At 50.1% G+C, this 24,307-nt stretch overlaps 1 protein-coding gene across 1 annotated transcript; it reads left to right on the plus strand.

Moving 5' to 3' along the window:
* The first annotated feature begins 783 nt into the window (after nt 1-783).
* On the plus strand, nt 784-1,239 carry LOC121164349 (keratin-associated protein 6-2-like). Its single transcript, XM_040992479.1, has one exon. The coding sequence runs from the start codon at nt 784-786 to the stop codon at nt 1,237-1,239; it is 456 nt and encodes a 151-aa protein (XP_040848413.1).
* Nucleotides 1,240-24,307: the final 23,068 nt, after the last annotated feature.

Here is a 24,307-nt window from a genome sequence, read left to right on the forward strand (position 1 = left end):
GACCCAGCTACAACCCACTCCTAAAGAGCCCTGCTGAGTCCAGAGCCAAGCACGGGCTAGAGTGCCACCTGGACAGACATGTTTATCCATCGAATCAGGCATGCTTCAACCCAAATGTGCAGGGCTGAGCCAAGAACGTGATAACCCAAGGGAGGGTTCGGGGGTGAGGAAAATCAAGAGATTCTAGAAAACCCAAACAGTTTGAGAAGGCCCCTCCTGCCCCTGCAGCCATGTGGCTCTGTCCAGAGTGGGCCCAGCTGACCCTCATGCCCAGCCTGCCTGCACAACAACAGGGAAACACACACCTGAACCCCACCTCTTACAAGCACAGCCCCCTCCTTGTGGGCAGCCGCACTCTCTGCCCGCCCCATACCACCCATGCCGATTGCCAGCTCACACACCTCTCAGGTTCCTCCGCAGAGGCAGCCCTTCCCCCTAGCTCTCTGGAGAGTGCTGTGCACGCAGAGCCCACGTTGGCAAACCCAACCCTGCAGAGGCTTGCCGCCTGTCTACACTGTCAAACCCAACCCTGCAGAGGCTCGCCTGTCTACACTGTCAAACCCAACCCTGCAGAGGCTCGCCTGTCTACACTGTTGGCACAGAGGTGTTCCCCAGGCTCCTGCTATCAAAGTGCAGGAGGCGCATTGGTCAATGTCTTTGCGATGGCAGCAGGGCCCTCAGCCAGGCTCTGCTTGCAGGACTGAGACTCAGCCTCCCAGGTCAACAGGCTAGGCCACAGGCTGTGCCACGGGCAATGCCACGGGCTATACCACAGACTGTGCCATGGGCTATGCCACAGGCTATACCACAGGCTGTGCCACGGGCTATACCACAGGCTGTGCCACGGGCAATGCCACGGGCTATACCACAGACTGTGCCACGGGCTATACCACAGGCTGTGCCACAGGCTATGCGATGGGCTATGCCACGGGCTATACCACAGGCTGTGCCACAGGCTACGCGATGGGCTATACCACAGGCTGTGCCATGGGCTATGCGATGGGCTATACCACAGGCTGTGCCACGGGCTATGCCACGGGCTATACCACAGGCTGTGCCACGGGTTATGCCATGGGCTATGCCACAGGCTGTGCCACGGGCTACGCGATGGGCTATACCACAGGCTGTGCCACGGGCTACGCGATGGGCTATGCCATAAGCTATGCCATGGGCTATGCCACAGGCTATGCCACAGGCCTGGGCCTGCTCCGGGCAAGCAATCCCTCCTACAATAGCTAAGTGCCACGATCTGAATGCCTCACCCCATCTGCAGAGTGGGCTCAGCTGGACAGGACAGCTCTGCTGCCTGCATTGCATCCCCACTCCATCCTCCACCTGCCACTCACCTCTGGAATCACTGCTTCTGGACGCTGGGGGAGACGAGAGGGGCCCAGGCTCAGAGGCAGTCAGGAGCAGTTGCTCACCTGCCCCCAAAGCCAACCAACCCACTGAAGTGGATGTCTTTCACACCAAGAACATGGGCCAACCAGTGACTCCCACGCCACCCAGGGCCCCAAGAGCAGCTGTGCTCCCAGGTTCCTGTATGGGCCTGTGAGGGGCCTTCCTTACTCCCTGACTTAAAGCACTGGTGAGAGAGAGACAGAGAGGATGAGTCTACGCTCTGGGCACTCGCTGGGTTATCGTCCTGGAATGTGAGATCCCTGAAGGAGGAAGCCACGCACAGATGCCTTGCAGGGAAGCCGCTTCCACGCAGTCCTGCAGCAACATGCACCCAGGGACCCTCGCCCGCCGTGGCTCTCTGAGGCCGTCATGGGGTTCCAGGCTCCTGGCGCCTCAACCTTCCTCCAGCAGGGCCCTTCTTGAGGGCCTAAAGTTTCACACCTGACTTGGCCTGCGAACCCAAGCCAAGTCTCAGCCAGGTTCCCAGCAGCCACGGCCAGTCCCTGCCGCAGACACCTGCCAAGAGCCTTTCCCTTTTGACTGGTGCGGAGCTGGTTTTGCTGGCAGAGAGGGAGGAGCTCTCCTGGGAGGTGACACCAGGCGACGTCCCTCGTCTCCCGTCAGTGCAGCCCAGGAGCTCCTCGGCTGCTTTGTCAGGAGCATTTAGAGTGAGCTTTGAATGATGCACTCTGACACCTAGCCTCGCGAGAAGCGGGCACCCACTTAGCTCCCGCTCTGTAATTGCCCTTAAGTGCTGCCTCTTAGGCCACGGGCGGGTGGCCTCCACGCCACCAGAGCAGGGCTTTCCCCCAGGCTCATTTCCTCAGGTTCCCATTCAGGCAGAGGATTTCAGTGGGGTTAGGAGTCCCTGGGGACCCACCAATCGATCCTTCCACATCAAAGGCTTCTGTCTCCACCTGGCCCTGCACACACACACCCTCTCTAATCCCAGCCTGGCCGTCCCAGGCCTCCCAGCCGGGCCTTGTTGCAGGAAAACATCCCCTGAGGACCCTCGCTAAAGAAGATGGACTCCTGCCCGTTCCTCGGGATGTAAGACGAAAGATCAGACCTCAGGAGTGCCACTCAGCCATGCTACAGACCACAGCCACTGATGCCAGATGACCAGGACAGCCTGCCACTGCACCTCCAGAACCACTGGCAGGAGCCAGGCTGTTGTGCCAAAGAAAATCACCAAGCATGCAGGAGAAATGAGCGGTGGGGAAGTGTCCTGTCCACCCAAGGCGAGGAGGCTGTGTGGTTCCTCCGCCTGCATCCCAGACTCTCATAGAGCTTCTTGTTCAGGCAGGAGGAACAGGCAGGAACAGGACAGGAGCCAGAGAGAGCAGGTGCAGGGGCACACAAGGCAAGTCCGTCCCGTGACTCTCGCTGTCCCTCGTCCACCACCTGACCGAGGGAGAAGGGGAGGTGGCGAGTCATGCAGCGCGTGGGGGAAGGCCAGCGGCCTCACACACCCACCTCTTGGGCAAGTTGCCATGTCCTCGTGGAGTCAGGCAGCAGAGAGCATCCCCCCGAGTCCCTGATGGCCTGGGGGCAATGGCAGTGGCCATGATTTCTTCTGGAGAAGAACCCACGCATCTTGGTCAGCACGGGAATGACACAGAGCACTTGGGCACCTTCCTGCTTTGCCGTAATTCATACATCTGGGAGCAGGAAATAGCTCCTGCTTGCTTGGGAGACTCCACGCTTCCCAGGACAACAAGCCTGCGTGGGAACAAGGCCTTCCCGGCTGAATCGAGGCTAGATAGTTAATTGCCTTGTAAACTGTTTTCTGAAGCGTGGAGCCTAGAATGCGCTTAACTGCCCTGTTCATCATTTACTCATCAACCCGATGGAAAGGTGATACAGGACTGTCACCGCGAAACACCCTGGAAACCCACGTGATGCTGAAAGGCTCCTGTTCTGTTTTCCATGAAGCAGATGATCAGAGCTGGACTTTGTGTGTCCCAAGCCTGGAACGATAAACCAGCCGGCCTTTCACACATTCTCCTTGGAATTGTTTAAGAGAAAGCAAAGGATGTCTTGGATTGGTCCTACCCCTGAGGAGCCCTTTACCTAATTAACTCCCATAAAACCACTGTGAGTTAGGTGAAATGAGTGAGAAGTCAGGCCTAATTCACTAGAAGCCAAGGGACCACATCTCAAAACCCTCTCTCCCAGACGGGATCAGCTGCCGGTCTCCGCTGAGCGCCTCCTCGCTGAATGGGCCGAGCCGGGGCCATTCCGCCCCCACCTCGAGCGCACCCTCAGCTCCAGCGTGCCCCCTTGGCATCGTCACCATCCCTGCACTGATTTGTTTTCATGTTTGTCTCCACTTTGGTATCCTGCGGCCCAGTGCCACATCAGGACAGAGCCCCCAGGTCCCCTGTGAGTGAGCAGCGGTCATCTGCTGTCGGAGCACCTGACTCCCCCATTTCACATCTTCCTGTACGCTGACACCCACACCCCACACCTCTGAAGTGCTTCACGTGCACACAGCACAGCCATTTACGCTCAGCAGCAGAGAAAGGAGCGTGGTGCAATCCCACACCATTTGCGATGCTCGTCTGTGTCTTCCGTACTCAGAGCCCAAGTCGGATCCCAGACAGAACCAATGCTTCCCTGGCACTCTGGCCGGTACCTGGTGATCACCACCAACACGATGTGCAGCTCCCACAGCGCCCAGCTCAGCAGTGCACGGACCCACACAGGATCTACAAAACAGCCATGCACGACAAAGCAAGTACCAGGCAGCGGTTCGGAGTGGACTGGGAGAGAAACCCCCGGAAGTGCAGAGTCACGGCGCGGTCCTCCAGGCTGCACCTTCCAGGAGGAGATGGAACCAAGCAAAGTCCAAAGGTCTCCGGTATTGCTGCCAAGACACCAAGACCTCCTCCAGCAGAACTTCGCAAAACGGCACAGCTCTCGCTCAGAGAGCAACGACGCCTGCGTGGGCAGACCCAGCCACTCTCCAGGTCCTGTGGCCCAGCCCTCCAGGAGCGAGCTCTACCCCAGCCCCTACAAGGACTATTGGGAACATGGAAGTGGGAGGGATTCCACACCAAGGACAAGCTCGAAAGTACACAACAACTAGCGATGGTCGGAACAACTGGCTTATATCTCCACCACGCACCTGGTGACGCTGTGGGTAAGGTGTCTGTCGTCCAGGTCCAGTATGGGCCACAGCACTCGGCCAACAGCAACCTGTAACTGAAGAGCAAGACCCTAAGGAAAGGAAGTGGCACCCAAGTCCAAAGTTACAGTGCACAAACAGGGAACCCAATTGATACCCCTGCACACACACACACACACACACACTCTTTCTCTCTCTCTCTTCTGTTGATTCTTCCATTTAAAATTATCACCAAGCACACAGATGGACACAAAGGCACACTGCCCAGAACCCTCTTTGAGAAAGGCCTGGAGGAATGAGATCAGCTGCCTACAGCTAACTCATGCCCATCTGCTTCTGCCTTGAGGCCAAGGTCAAGTTCGACTGGGGTTGGCCTGCAACCACTTGCTGAGCAACGGAGTGGTGGTTGGAGTCCCACCGTTTCCGGGATGGTCCCAGACAATGACGAAGGCTGTGACTGCCGGGTAGGCATCCCCTCACTGTAAGCTACTCTGGGGACTTCTTTGCTCTCTCCACGGGGCCACACTGACGCCAGGACTACGTCCCACAGCCACAGCTCCCTGCCCCGTGCAGTTCGGCTGCATCAGACACCTCCCGCCAGTGGCTCTCACTCACTCCGGGCTCTGCCTGACTTCCTTCCGTGGACTGCTGAGTCAGGAACACACTCCGGGGCTACAGCCCCCTTTCCAAGGCCGCATTTCACTCTTGAGCCCAGCTAGACTTGGCTAAGAGCTCATGAGCTGGGCCAGCGTGGGCCCAAATGCTGTATGGCACAGTGGCCATGATGGACACGTCCCTCTGCAAGGTTGCCCTTAATGCAGTGCCTTGGTTTCATGGAACACTTAGCATCTCGGGAGGTGGCAGAGGCGGACACTCCACTCTAGTGTCCCAAGCCACACTCCTCCAAAGGGCAGGAAGGACAGTGCACGACTAGAGCTCAGGACTGAAATGCAGTGGGAAAAAATGTGCATTTTTTATTTTTTAGAGGCCCATAATGTTCAATAAACATATCAGTTGGGAAGGATTTTCCCTGTCCAAACCATCAATTTCTCCAGAAAATTAAAATTCACACGTGTTTCTTACCATCTCAGCAACCACCTCAAAACCACTAAGCTAGGGAGGAAAAGCCACAGGTGAGTGAGTTAGGGACAGAGAAGAAACAAGATGAGGGACCCAGAACTCCTCCACCTGAACGGAAGCACAGTGAGCGCTTCCGCGGGTTTCTCCTCCAGCAGTCAGAGGTAACAACTCCAGCAGCACTTGAAAGCCTTCCCCAACCCCTGGCTCCAGTACACCCACGGCCAAGGTCTGTGCCATTCCTCGCTCAGCCAGCCAGGCCTGTTTCTCAGCCCCCATCAACTGCCCTTGCATCTCTGTGGATTCACGCACGCTTGCCCCACTTCTCCCTCATCCTGGCCCGGCTCCCGTGCTGGTCCTCCTCCCCCAGCTGCTGCTGTCAGTGCACACCGTGGTCAGCTCCTCAGGCCGTCAGCCTCGGCTCATTCCCACGGCAGACCGGCATCCTTGGCACATCCTTTCCTTCCTCTTCCTGCACTTCACCCCACCCCTGCTTCTTCACTCCGGCCTGTAAAATATGTTTACGTCTCTCACATGACCACGGTGTCCCCACTGTGACAATGGCCCTCCCTTCCCAGCTGAGCTCTGCTTCCCCTGAAAGTGGCATGTGTCTGTCATGGACTTCCTTTCCACCCCTACATTATTCACCAGTTCTGCAAGCACTGGCAGGGCACCCACAGACCCATGCCCACACACACGGCACAGGGAGACCCTCACAGACCTCCTGGGGGCGGGTGCCAAGTCGGCCATGAGGATACCACTGGGACATCCACGGTCCCTACCAGTGTCCTGGGCTCAAGTCCAGTTTCCACTTCTAATTCCAGCTCCCTGTGGCTTCCCACCTTTGACAGCAGCAAGAGAAGGCTCAACTCGTTGGACTGCCATTCCCATGTGGGAGACACAGATCAAATTCCTGTCCCCTGGCTTCAGCCTGGCCCAACCCAGTTGTTTTCAGCATCTGGGGAGTGGGCGGGCAGGTGGCGATCTATCTCTCTCTCCCTTCCTCTTTCTCCCTCTGTGTGTGTGTGTGTCTCTGTCTTTGTTTTTTTTTATGTAAATAGAGTTAAAAACAAAGATCACATGGGCTGAGTGAGACAGGGTAATTTACCATGATATGGTAATAACTTGCAAATGAACTGTCATCAGATGACCGGAGTCCTCCCGGGAGAAACACACAGCGCTCTGAGAAGACCATTCCCAAGCTGCCATCATCTGGGGTACTGCCGTGTGTTCCTTGAGACTCTCCTTGCCTTTCCCCAAGTCTCCAACATCTGCAGCCCAGGTTCTACATCACCTTCCTTCAACCCCTGACCCAGCTAGCCCACAGACCAGCTCCTGCATGCCATCCTCCACAGAACAAAACCCTTCCCTTCCCTGCCCCGTGTTCCCCACTGCCTCAGCTCGTGGGGAATGACCTAACCCTGTCACGCTCAAGCCCCATCTGCAGAGGATGCTCAGGTCTGGCTGTCTAACCCAGCCCCTTCCTCGGAGCCCCCATCCTGCTTCCAGCTACAGTCCCCACCACCATGGCCAACTGGACCCTACAGTCAAACTTATGATTTTTCCCAGTGAGGTTGAAAACCACAAAACTGACCCTAAATCTAGCATTCTTTTCCATCTATCCCATCCTCATCACCCATTCTTGCTCTCTAAAATGTCCTACAAATGTGACTTTCCCAGTCTCTCTAATGGGCGTGCTGGATTCTCCCATTCTGCATCAATGCAGCCCAGCTCCAGTTAACCGTTTCACAACACCACTCACCTTCCTGACATGAGCTCGTTACGCCCCATCACACAGATGCTAAAATACAAACTCTGTCCTGTGAAACAGAGGTGTTGCCCGGTTTGCTCTGCTTTGCTCTCAAGCCACCCAGCACCACGGAGCACTCAGTGGCGTTCTGTGGCTGGGATCACCACTCTACCTCTCGTCATGATGGCCGTTACTGCCCTCAAACACAGCTGAGCAAAACCCAGGCGCCTGCGCATTCCTTCATTCAGTGTTTATTTCATTTTTTTAAAAGATTTATTTACTTGAAAGACTTACACAGAGATAGAGAAACATGACAGGGCATGGGGAAAGAGAAAGATCTACCATCTGCTGGTTCATTCCCCAGTTTGCCACAACAGCTAGAGTTGAGCCAGAGGGAAGCCAGGTGCCTGGAGCGCCATCTGGGTCTCCCACACGGGTGGTAGGACCACAGTTATTCAGACCACGCAGAGTGCATTGAACCAGTATTGGAAATGGAGTAGACTAGACATGAACCTCCAATTATACAGGATAGTGTATTGTAGGCAATGACAACCTCCTGAAGCACAACGTTGGTTCTTTTTTGTTAAAAAAAAAAATCAGTCTGTCCGTATTTTTATTATTGCATTTCAAGAATTCTTTGCACATCCTGGCTGCGCCCCTTATTACACATGTTTTGAAAGTCCTTTCTTCTAGTCTATGGTGATCCTTTTCATTTCACTGTCAATGAGCAGAGGGTGGTTGTTATTCTTACTTTCCTGAGACAGAATTCACACCTTACTCAATTCCCCATTTTAAGGAGTACAATGCAGTAACATAGATTTGTGGAACCATCACACACTCACCTTCAGAAGCTTTCTCCTATTGAAGGGAAATCGCGTGGATTTCACGCCACGCCTACACTTGCAGATCCCACTCTGAGCTTCTGCTGACCACCCTCACTCCCAGCCGTGCGTGTCCACACCTCGTGGAAGCGCAGCGGTGGGAGCTGTGGGCTCCTGGGCTGGCTTCAGGTTCTCAGCAGGATGGCTCAAGGGCGTTCACACTAACATTCCTAAGAACTGCTTTCCTTTTTGTAGCTCAGAAATATTCTGTCGCGTGGATTCACCGCATCTTGCACATCTACTGTTCAAGCATTGGACAAGTATATTTTTCTATCATTTTGTTTTGTTTTGTTTTAAGGTTTATTTATTTTTATTGGAAAGTCAGATATACAGAGAGGAGAGGAGACAGAGAGGTAGATCTTTCGTCTGCTGGTTCACTCCCCTAGTAGCCACAACGGCCAGAGCTAAGCTGATCCAAAGCCAGGAGCCAAGAGCTTCTTCCAGGTTTCTCACATGGGTGCAGGGTCCCAAGGCTTTGGCTGTCCTCAACTGCTTTCCCAGGTCACCAGCAAGGAGCCGGATGGGAAGCGGGGCCACCAGGAAATGAACTGGCAGCCATATGGGATCCCAGCACATGCAGGAGAGGACTTTAGCCACCAGGCTACTGTGCCAGGCCCACCATTGGTTTTTATAAATGCTGCTGCTGTAACACATTTTTCATGCTTAAAGCTTTACATGTTTGCCTTTCTGAACGTACCATGTTTGGGTTTTTTTGAGCTCAAGCGTCAGAGTTTGAACACCTTGAAGTTCTAGCAGCAATGTGAGACTTCTGATTTCTGATTTTGCCAATATTTATCATCTGCCTTTATTATAGCTACCCAAGTGGGCGTGACGTCCCATCTCATTAAGGCTTGATTTGCGTTCTCGGGTGACTGTTAACATTTTATCACACACTTATTGACCCTTCTCCTGTTTTCTCTGCAGAAATGCTTGTTCCTCTCACTTGCCCAATTAAAAACAGGCTGGTTGGCTTTCTATTGAATTGTAAGAATTTTTTAAGACGTGTGTCCTAGGTGGAAGACTGTGACACACAGTGTACAAACACTTTCTTCATTTCCACAGTGTGCTCTCTGCGGGTTTCATGCTTTAGCTTTTACGTTAAACCGGATGTGTTTGCATTTTCTGTGTATGGTACAGGCTGCGACTCTGGTTTTATTCTTTCTATGTGACCATTGAGTTGTCCTTGCATTATTTGTTGAAACAAAATATTCCTTCCTTCACTGAATTGCTTTTGTGTCCTTTTCAACAATAAATGGGACAGGAATGCATTTTATTCCTTTTCCGATGAGCTGTATGTCTGTCCCTAAGCCAGTGCCGGCGCGGGTGTGTCCGTCATCACATTTCCTTCCAAGGACAACACCCCACCTTCAGCAGAAGAAGTTTACAAAAGTGTAGTCTGTCTTTCCCAGCCTGTGCTACTGTCACAGTTTAACCTGTTCTATAAACCCGACTGTGTCAGACTGCATCAGGCAGGTGAAATGAGCAAGTTCTTGAAAAAGATGAGTCCCATATCACAAGGCCATTGGTTCTGAGGCTGCAGTCAAAGCCCTTGAAGAATGCTGCAGGGCCCGGGCAACTCCCGGCCTTTCCCAGGCTTGCTCACGCACCTCGCCTTTCTGTCCAGCAGCATCTTCCTCCCGCCTGAAAACATGGCTAACACTTGTCGGTGTTCTGTCTTTGCTTGCTTGCTTCCAGTCTTTCTTCCTTCCTTCCTTTATTTTTTTGCGGGTTTATTGGCAGTTTTGTTGGTCTGGGGGATAAAAACTATTTTATCATCAGTAGTTTTTGCTTACTATGGAGTTTTAGGCTATTTTTACAAGAGCATTTGACAGTCTGGTGTCCTGGGGCTGCAGGTAAAGCCTCAGCCAGCCTGTCCCATGGAGACCCACGTTCTAGTCCCGGCTATTCCACTTCTGATCCAGCTTCCGGAAAAGTAGTGAAAGGCGGCTCAAGCCTCCGGCCCCGCACCCACCTGGGAGGCCCGGAAGGGGCTCTGGCTCCTGGCTCCAGCCTCGCCTCGTCCGGAAGAGTGACCCGGTGTGTGGAAGCTGACTCTCCTGAGCCCCTTGCTCCGTCTCTCCCGCGTCTCCCCATCTCTCTATGCCTTTAGAATAAATTTAAAATAGGTTCTTTGGGAAATGCGCACATATGCTTCTATTTTGTGATCTCTTTAGAATGAAAGCATTTGGTCACAATGCGCATTCCTTGTCTTTGGAGTTCACTGAGCTTCACGGAGCAGCAGGCTTATCATTTTCACCAAATTTAAATTTCTTAAATCTTGTCAATTTTCTTTGTCATTTCCTTAGGGAACTCAATTACACATGTTAAGACTCAGAGTTCAATACCATTCTGTTAATTTTTCAAAAGGTTTATTTATGTGTTTGAAAAGCTTTGTGACAAAAAGAAAGGGATAAAGAGAAAGAAAGATCTTTCTTTGGTTCAGTCTGTTCACTCCCCAGATGCCTACAACAGCGTGGGCTGGGTGAGGCTGAAGCCAGGAGCCAGGAATCTCGCAGCTCTCCCACATGGGTGGCAGGAAGGCAGGTGCTTGAAACGGCGCGACTGCCTCCCACCTTCGTTCACCAACAGGAGACAGACTGCAAGTGTGGACCGGCCAGGACTCGACCCGACCACTTGCATTTGGGCTGCTGCATTCGTGTGCCAAGGACTCGTCCCTGATTGGTTTAGACAGGTTTTTTTCCCCTTACTTATGGGTTGTGGTTTTGCTGGTTTTTTAGTTTTCAAACTTGGTATTTTTAAGAGTCATTTATTTATTTTAAAGACAGTAACACGAAGACAGTCAGAAACAGAGAGGGAAAGAGAGAGCAAGGTACAGGTATATTCCAGGCAGAAGCCAGGCAGCCTGAACCTCCATCCAGGAGGACCCTGGAAGTGGCTGGGCCATCTCCTACAGAAAGCTACATCCAAAGCAGAGGGTGTGGGACTCACATCGGCACTCTCAGAGGGCCCCCGTGCCCCCCACACTGTGCCCAGGTGTGCTTGCACGGCCAGGCTCCGGTGCCTGCTGATGTCAGTTTTACCTAGAGCCCAGGTGGCTTGGCCTCTACCGGCATGGCTGGGCTTTGCTCTAGAGTGCCGTTAGGTCCCAAGGAATTCCTTCGACCCTGCATTTCCTGCAGCTAAGGTCTGGGAGCGAGGTCAGAGCAGCATGTGGTACTGACCTCATTTCCCCCCTGCTTAAGTGCACACTTGCAGAGCACTCTGCCCCCTGACTGGGCAACGGTGTGCTGCCCTGCCTGGCCACAGGGTGCAGGTGCTGCTCCTGGTACTGTGTGGTCGCCAGGTCCCTTCAGCATATCCATCCTCCAGACTCCAATGGTGGCATTCCACGAGGGGGTCCTCGGTGCCCCCCTGAACTTGGTGTCTGCAACTCTATCTCTGCCCAATGTTCTCAAAGTCCACTTGCCTCATGTGGGCCTCCCGGTAGCAGCTGCTTCATCACACGATGGCTCAGTGACTAAATCCTTGCCCTCCACATGCCAGGATCCCATGTGGGCACCAGTCCATGTTCCAGTGTTCCATTTCTGCTCAGCTCCCTACTTGTGGCCTAGAGAAGCAGTTAAGGACGGCCCAAAGCCTTGGGACTCTGCACCCACTTGGGAGACCCGGAAGAATTTCCTGGATCCTAGCTTTGGATCAGCACAGCTCCACCCACTGCAGCCGCTTGGGAAATGAAGCAGTGGACAGTCTTTCTCTCTGTCTCTCCTTCTCCCTGTTACTCTGCATTTCCAATAAAAATAAATATTTAAAAATAAATAAATAGGGCTCAATGTAATAATAGCTCAGTGGCTAGATTTTTGCCTACAGGTGCCAGGATGCCATGTGGGCACCAGTTTGTGTCCCAGCTCCTTGCTTGTGTCCTGGGAGAGCAACAGAGGATGACCCAAAGCCTTGGAAACCTGCACCATGTGGGAGACTCGGAAAAAGCTCCTGGCTTCAGATTGGCTCAGCTCCAGCCATTGCAGCCATTTAAGGAATGAACCAGTGGACAGAAGATCTTTTCGTCTGTAACTCCTTCTGTCTGTAAATCTGCCTTTCCAGCAAAAATAAAATAAATCTTTTTTAAATAAATAAATAAATAAAAGTAAAATATTTATTTTTATTTGAAAGACAAAGTTGCAGAGAGAGAAGGAAAGACCGAGAGATTCCTCACATGTTAATTACCCCCCAGACCACTGCAACAGCCAGAGCTGGACCACTCAGAAGCCAGGAGCCAGGAACCTCTTCCAGGTCTCCTGTGTGGACACAGGGGCCAACGGGTGCTTGGGCCGTCCCCTGCTGCTTTCCCAGGCCTTTAGCAAGGAGCCAAGGGCAGAGGCTTAACCTGATAGCCCACGGCGCCAGCCCAGCTTTTTCCAGCTCAGTCTATCCTGTTTCCATGTGAGTTCCTCTTCCGGGAGAGCCTGTCCAGGTCACAGGCAGGGCTCCTCCGCGGCCCCAGCAGCCCAGGCCCTTCCTCGGGGACCACCGGCCTTCACCAGCTATGTGCTGCCTCAAGTTTTTCCTAAATATTTTGAGTTTTTGGTTGTTCCCAAACAAGCATGAGTTTGATCCCTATGAGAAGCTGCAGTGACAACAATTTAAAAGGTTGTTTATTTTATTTTAAAATGCACTGTTGGGTATTATTTAGGTGTAATTTTGGTTTTGAGTATTTAGACGTAATTTTGGTTTGAGTAATTAGTTATAATTTTGGTTTTCAATCTACCCAAAACTCAACTTATTAGCCAATTTCTGTTAGTCACAGTATTTTTATTCATTATAATATGTTTTCTAACAGATTGGTGTTCTAAGTAATAACCGTCTATATAATAATTTTCTGTCACGCCTTTTTAATAGTTTTAAGTTTAATTTCCCATTTCATTTGCCTGCCTGGGCTTCCACAACACTAATTAAAAAGTTGTTAATGAGAATCAGAACTGCGAGGTTGATGCTCACGGTGCCCCTGCTTGTGGAGGTGGAAGGCTATGTTGCTTTGAGGTTGCGCCTTCCCACGTGGGGAACAGAATGCTTCTGTAACATTTCTCCTTCAGTCGTGTTTCCAACAGGAAGCACTCGGCCGGCTTATTTCGGATGTATCCGATGGACCTATTCCCTTACTTTCTTGAAACAGAATTCTCTTCTCTGGCATAATCATGAATTCTGTTCATTAGTACGTGAAAAGCTCTTATCTGGTTGTAAATGGTCTAGTGATCTACCTGTTTTTGAAATTCTGTTTTGATTTCACTTTTCTGAATCCTGAAAAGAATAATACAAGAATCTATCGCTCCTTTGTCTGCGTTAGCGTTAAATACTAAAATGCCTGATGTGACGTGGATTCTGTATCCAAACTGTTTCACGTTCTCTAGGGATGAAATAGGAGCCCCTACGTCTTTATGTCCCAAGCCAAAACTGACAAATTCCAACAGCTCTTCTAACTTTTCATGCAAACCAAGGGAAAGGGGAAGAATAGTCTCTTTGTCTTCTCTGGTAGGTCATTTGATTCTGTCTGGGGAGTGTAAGCTATAATTTTTTAGGAAAAAAAAAACTTAAAATGTGCATTTGCTGACAGTTCTCTGCAGACACGAAATTTACTTGAAAACACTGGGCTGAATTGACTGTAATTGTCAGCTATTTGAAAGCAGGAGGGTAATAACTGCTTACTAAGGTGTTCAAGGCATGCGGACTAGCTGTTTCCACTTTGGTATTTGACCCGATTACAATGGCGGGGAGCGGGTGAGGTAGAAATCACGCAGGGACCCTGCGCTGAGCCCCGGGGAGCGCAAGCGTTGCCTGCCCGTCTCCAGCACGTAGGACTCACCGTGATGTCCCAGAGCGGGAGGTGTGGCCATCAGGGCAGCTCGCAGACACCTGGCAGCCTCCTCTGCGGAAGCTCGGCTGCGTTTCCTGTTGAATATGCTGCCGAGTGATTTCATCAGTGAGTTATGGCAAAAAGCAGCCGATGATGGATGGAGAAAACGATGTGTTTTTCTTTGTTATATTTCTGAAACTTTGCACTTTTACATGTTTTGTCAATTATTTGGACCATATGTAGATAGTTCATGAGAACTTTTCTGTCATCCTGGCCTTTCCTGAGAAGCGCTAGCAAAATGACTTCACCAGGCAGCCGTAAGAAAACCGGGGCAGAGTCCACTGCCCACATAGATTCTTGACTTTCAGGGGAAAAAAAATAAACATATTTGCTTAAATCATAACACATGCACACATATGTTAACTTTGCTTTCTGTATGTAAGTTCCTAACTCTTTATTGAGAGCAGCTGTTAAATTAAAATAACTAAGAGGCATTTCTATGCAGAATTGGATGTCGGTTGTTAACAACTTCGGTTGTTGTTAGAAGTTAACATTTCACGATTTGCCTTTCAGGTCTCATGGCCAAGCTCTTGTCTACAGAGAGCTGCAGAGCTCATTAGAGTTCAGTGCGGGCTTGTTCCCAGAGTTCCGTGAGAACAGATTCGGAAGCAGTGCCCACTTCCATCTTTACTATCAACTTGGAAACATCACCAAGTCTTCAGTCAACTTAACGTTATGCAAATATATTTAACCATGGACTTCTTTTCTCAGGAGAAAAAAACGAGGAAAGCAGTGTCTTTAGATGGCCTACAGCAGCCAGGGGCTCCCACCTGGACCTCCATCTGCTCCCGCCTTCCCCTCTGATTCCCACAGGGGCCTCGCTCCTCGCTCCTGTGGATCAGAAACCCGGGTGCCTGTCCCCCGCCCTTGGCCCAGGCCTGTGTAGGCACTACCTGTTCTCCTGGGCCGCTCCTGCCCTAGCCAGGCCTTTCCAGGCACTGCCTGTTCTGGGCCACTCCGCCCTCAGCCCAGGCCTGTGTAGGCACTGCCTGTTCTGGGCCACTCCCACTCTCAGTCCAGGCCTTTCCAGGCACTGCCTGTTCTCCTGGGCCGCTCCTGCCCTAGCCAGGTCTTTTCAGGCACGGCCTGTTCTGGGCCACTCCCACCCTCAGCCCAGGTCTGTTCTCCTGGGCCACTCCCACCCCTCATTCAGAGTTTTTGGGCCACAGAAGCTCACTTCCGTGCAACATCTCAAATGTCCCCTGCTCTAAGAAACGACTTTCTTGATCACCCTGCAACAAAAGTCATGCTTCCTCTTCACTTTGCTCTTTATTTTGCCCACTGGAATAATTTGTAACTAGTCAACTATCTTATTTATGATTCAGGGTCTCCCAGGCTAGAGAGGGCAAGTTCTTGGCTTGTGTTGGCACTGACTGTGCACTGATGAATCCAGATCTTGGCATAGTTTGATAGCCCAGACAATAATAAAAGGCGACAGTAAGGCGAGGTCTTCTGAAACATGTCTGGGACGAGTTCCTAACATGACCTTTGCCATGACCTTGGGTTCTTGGGAAGTCCCAAAAGGGGAGTGAGAGTGCTTGTCCCAGGACAGTGTCTCACTGCAGAATGAGATCCTGTTTTCTTTACAGCTCAGGCAGCAAGCTAACTGCCCCAATTTGCTCTCTGTACACAGGACTGGAAGGATTTATTTGCCTGGTTCTGTTGTTAGCTGCTAGGCAGGATGCAACTCCTACTGATCAGATAGTTGAAGGTGCAGGATGTTTAAATTGGGTGTCTGTGTTGCACATCAATACAATTGATTGAATAATTCGTGTTGTGCACTGATGTAAGCTTGGTTGATTGAACAATTCGTATCATGTACCAGTGCCCTTTGTTGATTGGATGATCATTGCTTAAGACCCCTGAACACAGCTGGTCAGGGCCGCTGCCCTCTTCCAGTGTGGTGGTACGGGACAGTCTGCCAGCCAGTGAATAAAGACTCCCTGGCTTGCAAGAGTCTGCCTCCGACTCATTTCTGGGATAGATCTGGTCAACCCGCAACAATAGGTCGTGCGCTCAGGAACACAGTGCCAATTCAGGTGGCATCTTGTACACAGAGGACTCTCAGTGACCTCCAGGAAATCCATGAAAAACACCCAATACTGTTAGTCCTTAGAAAAACGTAAACCAAAGCATCCGAACTGCTCAGTACTCACCCAGAACGAATAAAAACATAACTGCACCAAGACCTACATGGAAAGTGTGCGTTATTTAAAAATTATGAGTGAATTTCATTTCTTTCACCAAATAAGCTTAGTTTTTAATTCACTTCCCCCATAAACTTTTGAAGTTTGAATGTTGGCAGCTGGCACAGGACAGATGATCAGTACACACCACAAACATTAGCACTCAGTGTGAAAGAAGCAGAGAAAGAGGGCCCGGCGGCATGGCCTAGCGGCTAAAGTCCTCGCCTTGTACGCCCCGGGATCCCATATGGGCGCCAGTTCTAATCCCGGCAGCTCCACTTCCCATCCAGCTCCCTGCTTGTGGCCTGGGAAAGCAATCAAGGACGGCCCAAAGCTTTGGGACCCTACACCCGTTTGGGATACCCGGAAGAGGCTCCTGGATCCTGACTTCGGATCAGCATAGCACCGGCCGTTGCGCTCACTTGGGGAGTGAATCATCGGACGGAAGATCTTCCTCTCTGTCTCTCCTCCTCTCTGTATATCTGCCTTTCCAATAAATAAATAAATCTTGAAAAAAAAAAAAAGAAGAAGAAGCAGAGAAAGAAATATCAAGATGGGGGGCCTGAAAGCCGTAATGCCAGGTAAAGGAAAAGCAACTCAAAATCTTAAAATAAAAAAAGAAATTGGAGACATGATTCCATTTACTGGAAATTTTAGGCTATCCAAGACTTTTATGATATAAATCCTAATAAGAAACTACATTGATTGTCTAGAATCTGAGAACGGACAAGAATTAACCAAAAAGGGATGTAAGAAATCTTTGGGAATGAATGGAAATAGTCCACGTCTTTATTTGTGTACATTCATAATTAACCATTTCCATTGGTCAAAATTAATGAAAATGAGGAAATTTTGTTATCTACAAATTAAACATTAAGTTGGAAATATGAGAACAGCAAATATTGTCAAGGTGATCTCAACTAACTGAAGTTAGTTGACAACTAACTTTAAACATTTTCTAAGAACAATTTAGCCATACAAAGCTAGAATTTTCATGTCTATTACCTTTGACCCAGGAATACCAAGATTATAGATAGATTCTCAGGAAAGAAAAAATATAAAGAAGTTTTATTGCCAGGCCTATATGCAGCACTGTGAGCCGCACCATAAAAAACAGGAATTATGAATATGAGATTTCAAACTTTATTCTAGTAGGTTTTTCTCATATACTGGGTCATCAGATTAGCATTATAAATATTTTTTAATTAAAAAGATGAAATATTTGGTTATAATTTTGATTGCATGAAAGACAAAACATTGACTCTGTACTGCCATCTCAGCTGGGCTGTAAAGTGTAAGTAGCAAGCGGTAACAGAATCAAGAATACCAGTGTTTTACCAACGTGTACCTCTGCAGCATGAGCTCGACGTCATTTTTGCCTTTTATTTTCCCAAGTTTTGCCTTTCGTAAGTCAGATACCTGGTGCCACACCCTCCCATGCTTTGGTTGCGGTGAGCTTGAGGAAGTGCCCTGACTCCACACTCAGCCCTTGGCCCTCCCGCCAGACGTGGGGCCGTAGCCGTTGCCCCGCTGTCACCCTTTGCTTATGGGTCACTGGGGTCACTAACCGGGTGCCCTCCTCCCCGTCTGAGAAGCACTTAGCGCCCACTAGGCCTGTGGCCCACAAACCGCACTAAACCAGGCAGCATATTAGGACAATTCATTACATGGAAGACTAACAGGGCCGACACCAACTGAATAATAATCTTACACGTTTCATGTACGCCTCTGCCTGGCTTGGCTGCCTTTGGCAGCGCGTGAGACAGAGGCGCAGGAAAGTTGGTGTGTAGAGCCAGGCCTCAGCTGCTGTCTGACTCACGCACAGCGCTGTGCAGCTGCAGGCTGGACTTCACCCAGGGCCCCGAGGGCTCACTCCAGCCCCTGTCTCCTGTGAGCCCAGGCACTCGCTGACTCGCTCCTCGCCTCAGCTCCCTAGCCTGTGACTCGCAGAGGGGTCACTCTGCACCCAGGGACTGCTCTTGGAGGGTTCACTCACCGTCCAGGGGGCTTGCTCCATTCCCGTCTTCCTCCAGGCTCCCGCCGCACAGCCTCTGCTCTGCTGCCCCCTCCTTCCATCCCGCACTCTCCCTCTGAATTCACCCTCTTTCTTCCCTCGGAATGCCTGAGCGTGGCTGTGGCTAATTGGAATGATGTGTCTGCAGACAGAGTCTTTCAGAATAGTTCATCGCTGCGTTTAAGAGCCATTTACTTGTGTGAGGTTTATTCATGTACACGAGTACAAACGGAAGCTGCGTTGGTCTGTTCCACTGGCCTGCTGGTGTTCAGGGCACAGTGGAAGAGCCACCTCCCCCGGCTCCTTCTCTTGGCACAGCACCTCACCATGCAGACGGCGCAGCTTCCTCAGCAAAGCAGGCTGCAGGTTAAACCCAGACTAAAGGCAACTGTCTGAGAAGTTCCCACATTATCAGGTTTACATTTCTTCCAAGTCATTTAGGAAGAATAAATCTAACTTCAATTTTATTTCAGCTCAATCCAATTAAATCCTTCAAATCAGATTCAAGAAGACCCATACAGACCAGAAACGCCAATCAATGCCAAGGGGATTGGTGCACGCGCAACAAAGTCCCCAAATAATTCAGCAATTGACCAGATTACCCATTACTAAAGAACTTTCTTTAGTGAAAATAAAATAGCTCTACATAAAATCACCAGGATTTTTTCAACAAGGAGTCTTGGTAAAACTCTAACAGAACCCCTCCTGCAAATGCAGGCTACTTTTCAGGTGGCCATGTTGAAAATGATCCGTTAGAATCGTGACAGTCAACATCTAATTATATCTTCATTTATAAGTAGGCACTTTACCTTGACAGATGAGGAGACGTGCTCAAGGTGGCCCAAGGTCATTGTGTGGTCCGAGTGTGCGTGCTCCAGCCCTCCCACAGCCCGGCAGGCAGAGGGACATCGTCAATATTCCACCTGCACTTGAGAAGCAGTCAGGCAGCAGGTGGCGTGAGGACGTCCGAACATCTTCTCTTCCTTGTCTGCAAATAGAACACAGGCAAAGCTCACCAAGAACAACTTATACCAAAATCGGAAAATTAACCAGTTGAGGAGCTTTGATTCAAGAAGGATGGCTGCCACCGAGCGTTAGCAGGTCTCCATTCTGCAATGTCTGGACACCCCCTGCTGCACTCCCCCTTTCCTGAGGTCTCAAAGAGCAACATTGCAGAGCCACAGAGGGTGGGCCCCTGACGCCCACAGGAAGGCAAACCACGGGGGACTCCCTCGACATCCCAGCCCCCGAACTACCACCGACCTGCCTGGTGGCTAACTGTACATGATTCAACACGGAGCGCGCTCATTGAGAAAAGCCCTCCACCCAACAGTCATGGTTCAAAATTACAGCCACCCAAAGCTTTGAGTGGCAGTGCAAACAATATTTTGCAGGAAGGTTGAATGGGAAACCTAGGTGTGTACTGCATGTAGGGTTCAGTACCATCAGCACCGTCATGCGACCCCAGGGGTTTCAGGCCACCCCCTCTTCAGGTTGGGGGAGCTGCTGCTCTTGCAGAAAAGCAGGGTGTTCCCAACCCAGAACAAGCGCCAGCAGACACTGCCCTAGGAGAGGTCAGACCTGCACGCCCCAAAGGGAACCTGCATCGGCTGTGTTCGGTACCTGCAGAGGAACTGAGGGAAGGTGTGAGAATGAGAGCTCACCGGACAGAAAACATGGATTAAGAACTAGAAAAGACACAGAAATTCTGCAACCAAAAGCATAACAGCAGACATTCAGAGCTCACAAAGGCACTGCTTGCATAAGGATTGGAGACGGGTGGATAGAAAGTGTCCAGTTTGGAAAAAGACACAATTCCAAAAGCTTGTACAATAGAAATCTACAAAACTGAAAAACCTTTAGCCAGATTGACAGAGCAACAAAGAAAAAAGCCAGAAAACCCACCAATGACTAGAATCAGCAATAAAGAGTGAGCATTGTCATTTTCATTACAGAAACAAAAAGGGTCATGGGTGATACTGCTAACAATTCTACGCCAACGAATCAGAGTCTCCAGATGAGATGGGAACATCCCAGGAAGACAGCAAATGGCTCACGCCAGGAAGAAACTCCAGATGGACTCACATGAACGAAGACTGTCACCAAACAGTTCCCCCAGGGAAACCCTAGGGCTGCACGGACTTGCTGGTGAACTTAGCCGAGCACGCACGGCAAGGATTAACAACCATCCTTCACAATTCTGCCCCCAGTGAGACAAAGAAGGTGACTTTTTATTCGTTCTGGAGCCAATAGAAACCTGATTCCAGAACAGAGAGTTGACAAGAAAATTAAACAGAACAGTAGCCTTCATGGCAGTGGATGCAATGAAACCAAATGCAACATTGCTGAAGGGTTCTACACCACAAGCAAGGAGGATTCACCTCAGCCTAGAAAGTTTGCTTCAATCAAAGGAAATCAATCATTATGATATACTACATCAGCAGGATAAAGGACAAAACTCATGATCATCGTGGTAGACACATAAATATATTTGGGAAGATCTTATATCCTTTTCATAATCAAAGTACTGGATGATGTAGAACTAGCAGGAACAAGAATGTCTGTCCTCACCACTTCCATTCAGGAAAGTGGAGACGCTTGCCAGGGCCAGGAAGTGAGAAATCATGCAACCCAATCAGAAGGCAGGGAAAACTGTCTCCATTATCATACGGCATGGTCTTGTATATAGACAGTCATAAGAATAAATATAAATGTTCCATTTATTTGAAAGGCAGAGTTTTAGAAACAGAGGCAAAGACAGAGAGAGAAAATCTTTCATCTGCTGGTTCACTGTCTAAATGGTCAAAATGGCCAGAGTTGAGCTGATCCACAGCCGGGACCCAGGAGGTTTTCAGGTCTCACACATGAGTGCATGGGCCCCAGGACTTGGGCCATCCTCTGCTGCTTTCCCAGGCCATACGGAGGGCGCCATGTCAGCAGTAATTTAGTCATGACATGAACTGGTACCCATTTGTGCCAGCGCCAGAAAGCTGAGGATTAGCCTGTTGAGCCGCTGCACTGGCCCCCAAAATTACTTGTATTTCTACAGATTAGCAATAAACAAGCAAAGAAATTAAATTAAGAAAACAGAATTTAGCAAAATAAACAGGAATAACATGCTTAAAGTTAATGTGAAAAAAACAGGAAGTGTAAGACTTATAAACTAAAACATTGTTGAAAGAAATTGTAGAAACTCTAATGAAAGATATCCTGTATTCTGGTTAGAAGTAATATTTGAATCTAAGAATACAGTCAAGAGACTCATGCTTCCCACTTTCAAAACATATTGCAAAGCAACATTCATCAAAACAGTGTGGCCCAGGCATGCTGATAACATAGAGATCAATGGAGCTGACTGAGAACACAGATAAACCCACACATCAATGGTCAATGGGTATTTGACAAAGGTATAAAGCCAGCACAAAATGAGCCCAAGATTTTAATGCAAGAGTCAAAAGTATTAGGGTAATGTATGCTCAAATCTTGGTGACCTAGGATAATGCAACAGTTTCTCAGGTATGACAGCGAACAAGAAAAGAAAAAACTAGATCAATTAGATTCAATTGTCAAAGACACCACCAGAAAAGCAAAAACACCATCCAGAGATCAGTTCACCCCGTGTATTTGGTGGGCAGCAGCCAGTGCTCACTGTCAGCCAACATCGTGGGCAACAGAGGCTCGCTGGGGGTCAGCACTTCCGCTGGGCTGTGGCCAGGTGGCCCCTGCATGTGGCACCAGTCACTGGGTTCCCGCAGAGCATTCCGGAACCTCTGCTGGAAGCAGCAAGACTCTGTATGACTTTAGTCTAGAACACAGCGTTTCCATCCTATTATTCCAGCGGCCAAAGCAAGTGGCAAAGACAGTTCAGACTCAGCGCAGCGGGAGGCACAGAGGGGTGAATACTGGAAGACCTAGCGAGTAGAGACACCTTCAGAGCAAACACATCTTGAGACAGTAACCAGGAAAGGAAGTGGGGTCCAGAATTTATTAGTTCAATCCTTTTACAACAGCTTTATGGAACAAGTTTCATACCTCATAATTCACCCATCTGAGCCAACGATGCTCAGTGTGGTGTGTTCAGAGATACGGACGAGTACCATCACAATCAATTTAGATCAGTTTCATTACATCACAGGGAAGCCCCCACCTTTACCTACAGCCTTCCCAATTGACAACAGTCTTATGCACACACTGGATGGATGTGTGTTGCTGGGACGGACGCAGCAGGGAGGCCTGAGCCGAGCACCTTCCTCCAGGCTCATGGCCCTGACACAGCCCCACAGGCACAACCATTCTTGTGCTCTGCTTCTCTCCTTGGAATACCTGCAAAATCACACAGATTTGCTGCTTAGGACAGGGATGACTAAAGACATTTTCGAGTTTTCTTGCATTTGTCATTCACAAAGATTTGACAAAAACACCTTGCAGGAGAGTCCGCCGAGGACCTTCCAAAGTCTGGCCATCGTGTTAGGATGATCCCACTCCAAGAAATGAAGGACCATGTGTGGCACCCAAGGCTTTGACACTGCAGAGTCTCAACAAGGAAATAGTCTTTACATAAAATAAATTCTTAAAGGCAGCAAAAGAAAAGCAGCAGCCTTTGGGACGTCTATGGCATGAAGCTGTGTCCTCCCCAGGCGTGTGGGAAGGAAGGGGAAGAGAGAGCAATCCCACATCTCAGAGACTCCCGGAAGGCAGCCAAGGGCAGAGAGAAGTTCCCAATGTGAAGCAAAGCATCAGAAAATGGAAATGGTTAAAAAAAAAAAACACACATTACTGGGATGCTCTAAAACCCCTTTTCCTGCCCCTCCCCGAGCAAAACCTCCTCCTCCATTTACTAAGATTGTGTTCCTAAATCACACAGCATCCAACTGCACCCAGTGAGGGTGACCCAGCCCACCTGCACGGCCCGCCAGCACTCACCCTTCCTAACACCCTAAATCCATAACCCAGGAGGGCCAGCAGTGCTGGGCTCCCAGCTCCGGACTGGGCAGAGCTTTCAGCAAGGGCCTGGGATCACTGAAGTCCACATTGTGTGTGTGTGTTCCGCTCAGGACCTGAGGGACCCATTCAAAAACTCATGGCATGGGTGTGTAAATCTTACACTGCTCACTTCTCGAAAATTCAGAGATACCATCACCCTTATTAGTGCCAAATACAGTGATTCTACTTTACTAACATATTATATTCACTAATTGTGAACTTTCAATAAACTTCCTTTCCTTAAAGGAAGGAAATGAAGCGGAAATTACACTCTTTTTCCAACAGCATGGGCGCTGAGGGGCTTCCGGTGCCCGGGGAGAGGTGTGTCGCCTTCCTGGTTTCTCGCGCAGCACCGGAGCTGGGTGGGCTGTAGAAGCAGGGCTCGCGTGGGGGCCTGATGACCCGAAGCCTTGGACTGACTGGTGCTGTCTGAAGCCGCAACACCTGACAGCTGCGTGGGAGACCCCCGGGAGCCCCGGATCCGCTGCGCCCAGTTCCCAGCTCCCTCCGCGCGGTGGGCTCCGTGCAGCTGTCAGTGTCTGCTTCTCCTTGAAAATGGTGGCAATGGTCGAGACAGGCTGTTTCCTCATTATCTACAGCTCTGATTCGAGCCCGTGTTCCTGGGAGCCAGCTCCCGTCTCATTCCTCCTCTGGCTGTTACCTGCAGTGTCGCAGTCACACCTAATTGCCCCTCTGTTCGGTGCACGTTGGAAGGTGTGTCCTGTCCCCCTCCTCCGCACCCCCACGTGTACCTAATGAGATCTGCTTCCCCGGCGATGGGAAAAGAGACATGTTGGTCTGGTCCACCAATTTCCACCCAGGTTTTTTAAAAAAATCTTCAAATCCTGTCTTTGCTGGGACTTAAAAATCTATTCTCCTTCATAGCTGAAATGTTTCCAGTAAATGCGTACTTCTTCTTTCTTGGGAACAAGTCATTTCCTTGCAGCAGCAGGCGTCACGGTGGTGCCAAGCCCGGCACACGCCGCTCCGGGGGCTCCATGAGACTGAGCAGATCT

Source organism: Ochotona curzoniae, unplaced genomic scaffold, assembly GCF_017591425.1.
Source record: "Ochotona curzoniae isolate NIBS_2020 unplaced genomic scaffold, NIBS_Ocur_1.0 contig_66, whole genome shotgun sequence".
NCBI classification, from domain to species: domain Eukaryota; kingdom Metazoa; phylum Chordata; class Mammalia; order Lagomorpha; family Ochotonidae; genus Ochotona; species Ochotona curzoniae.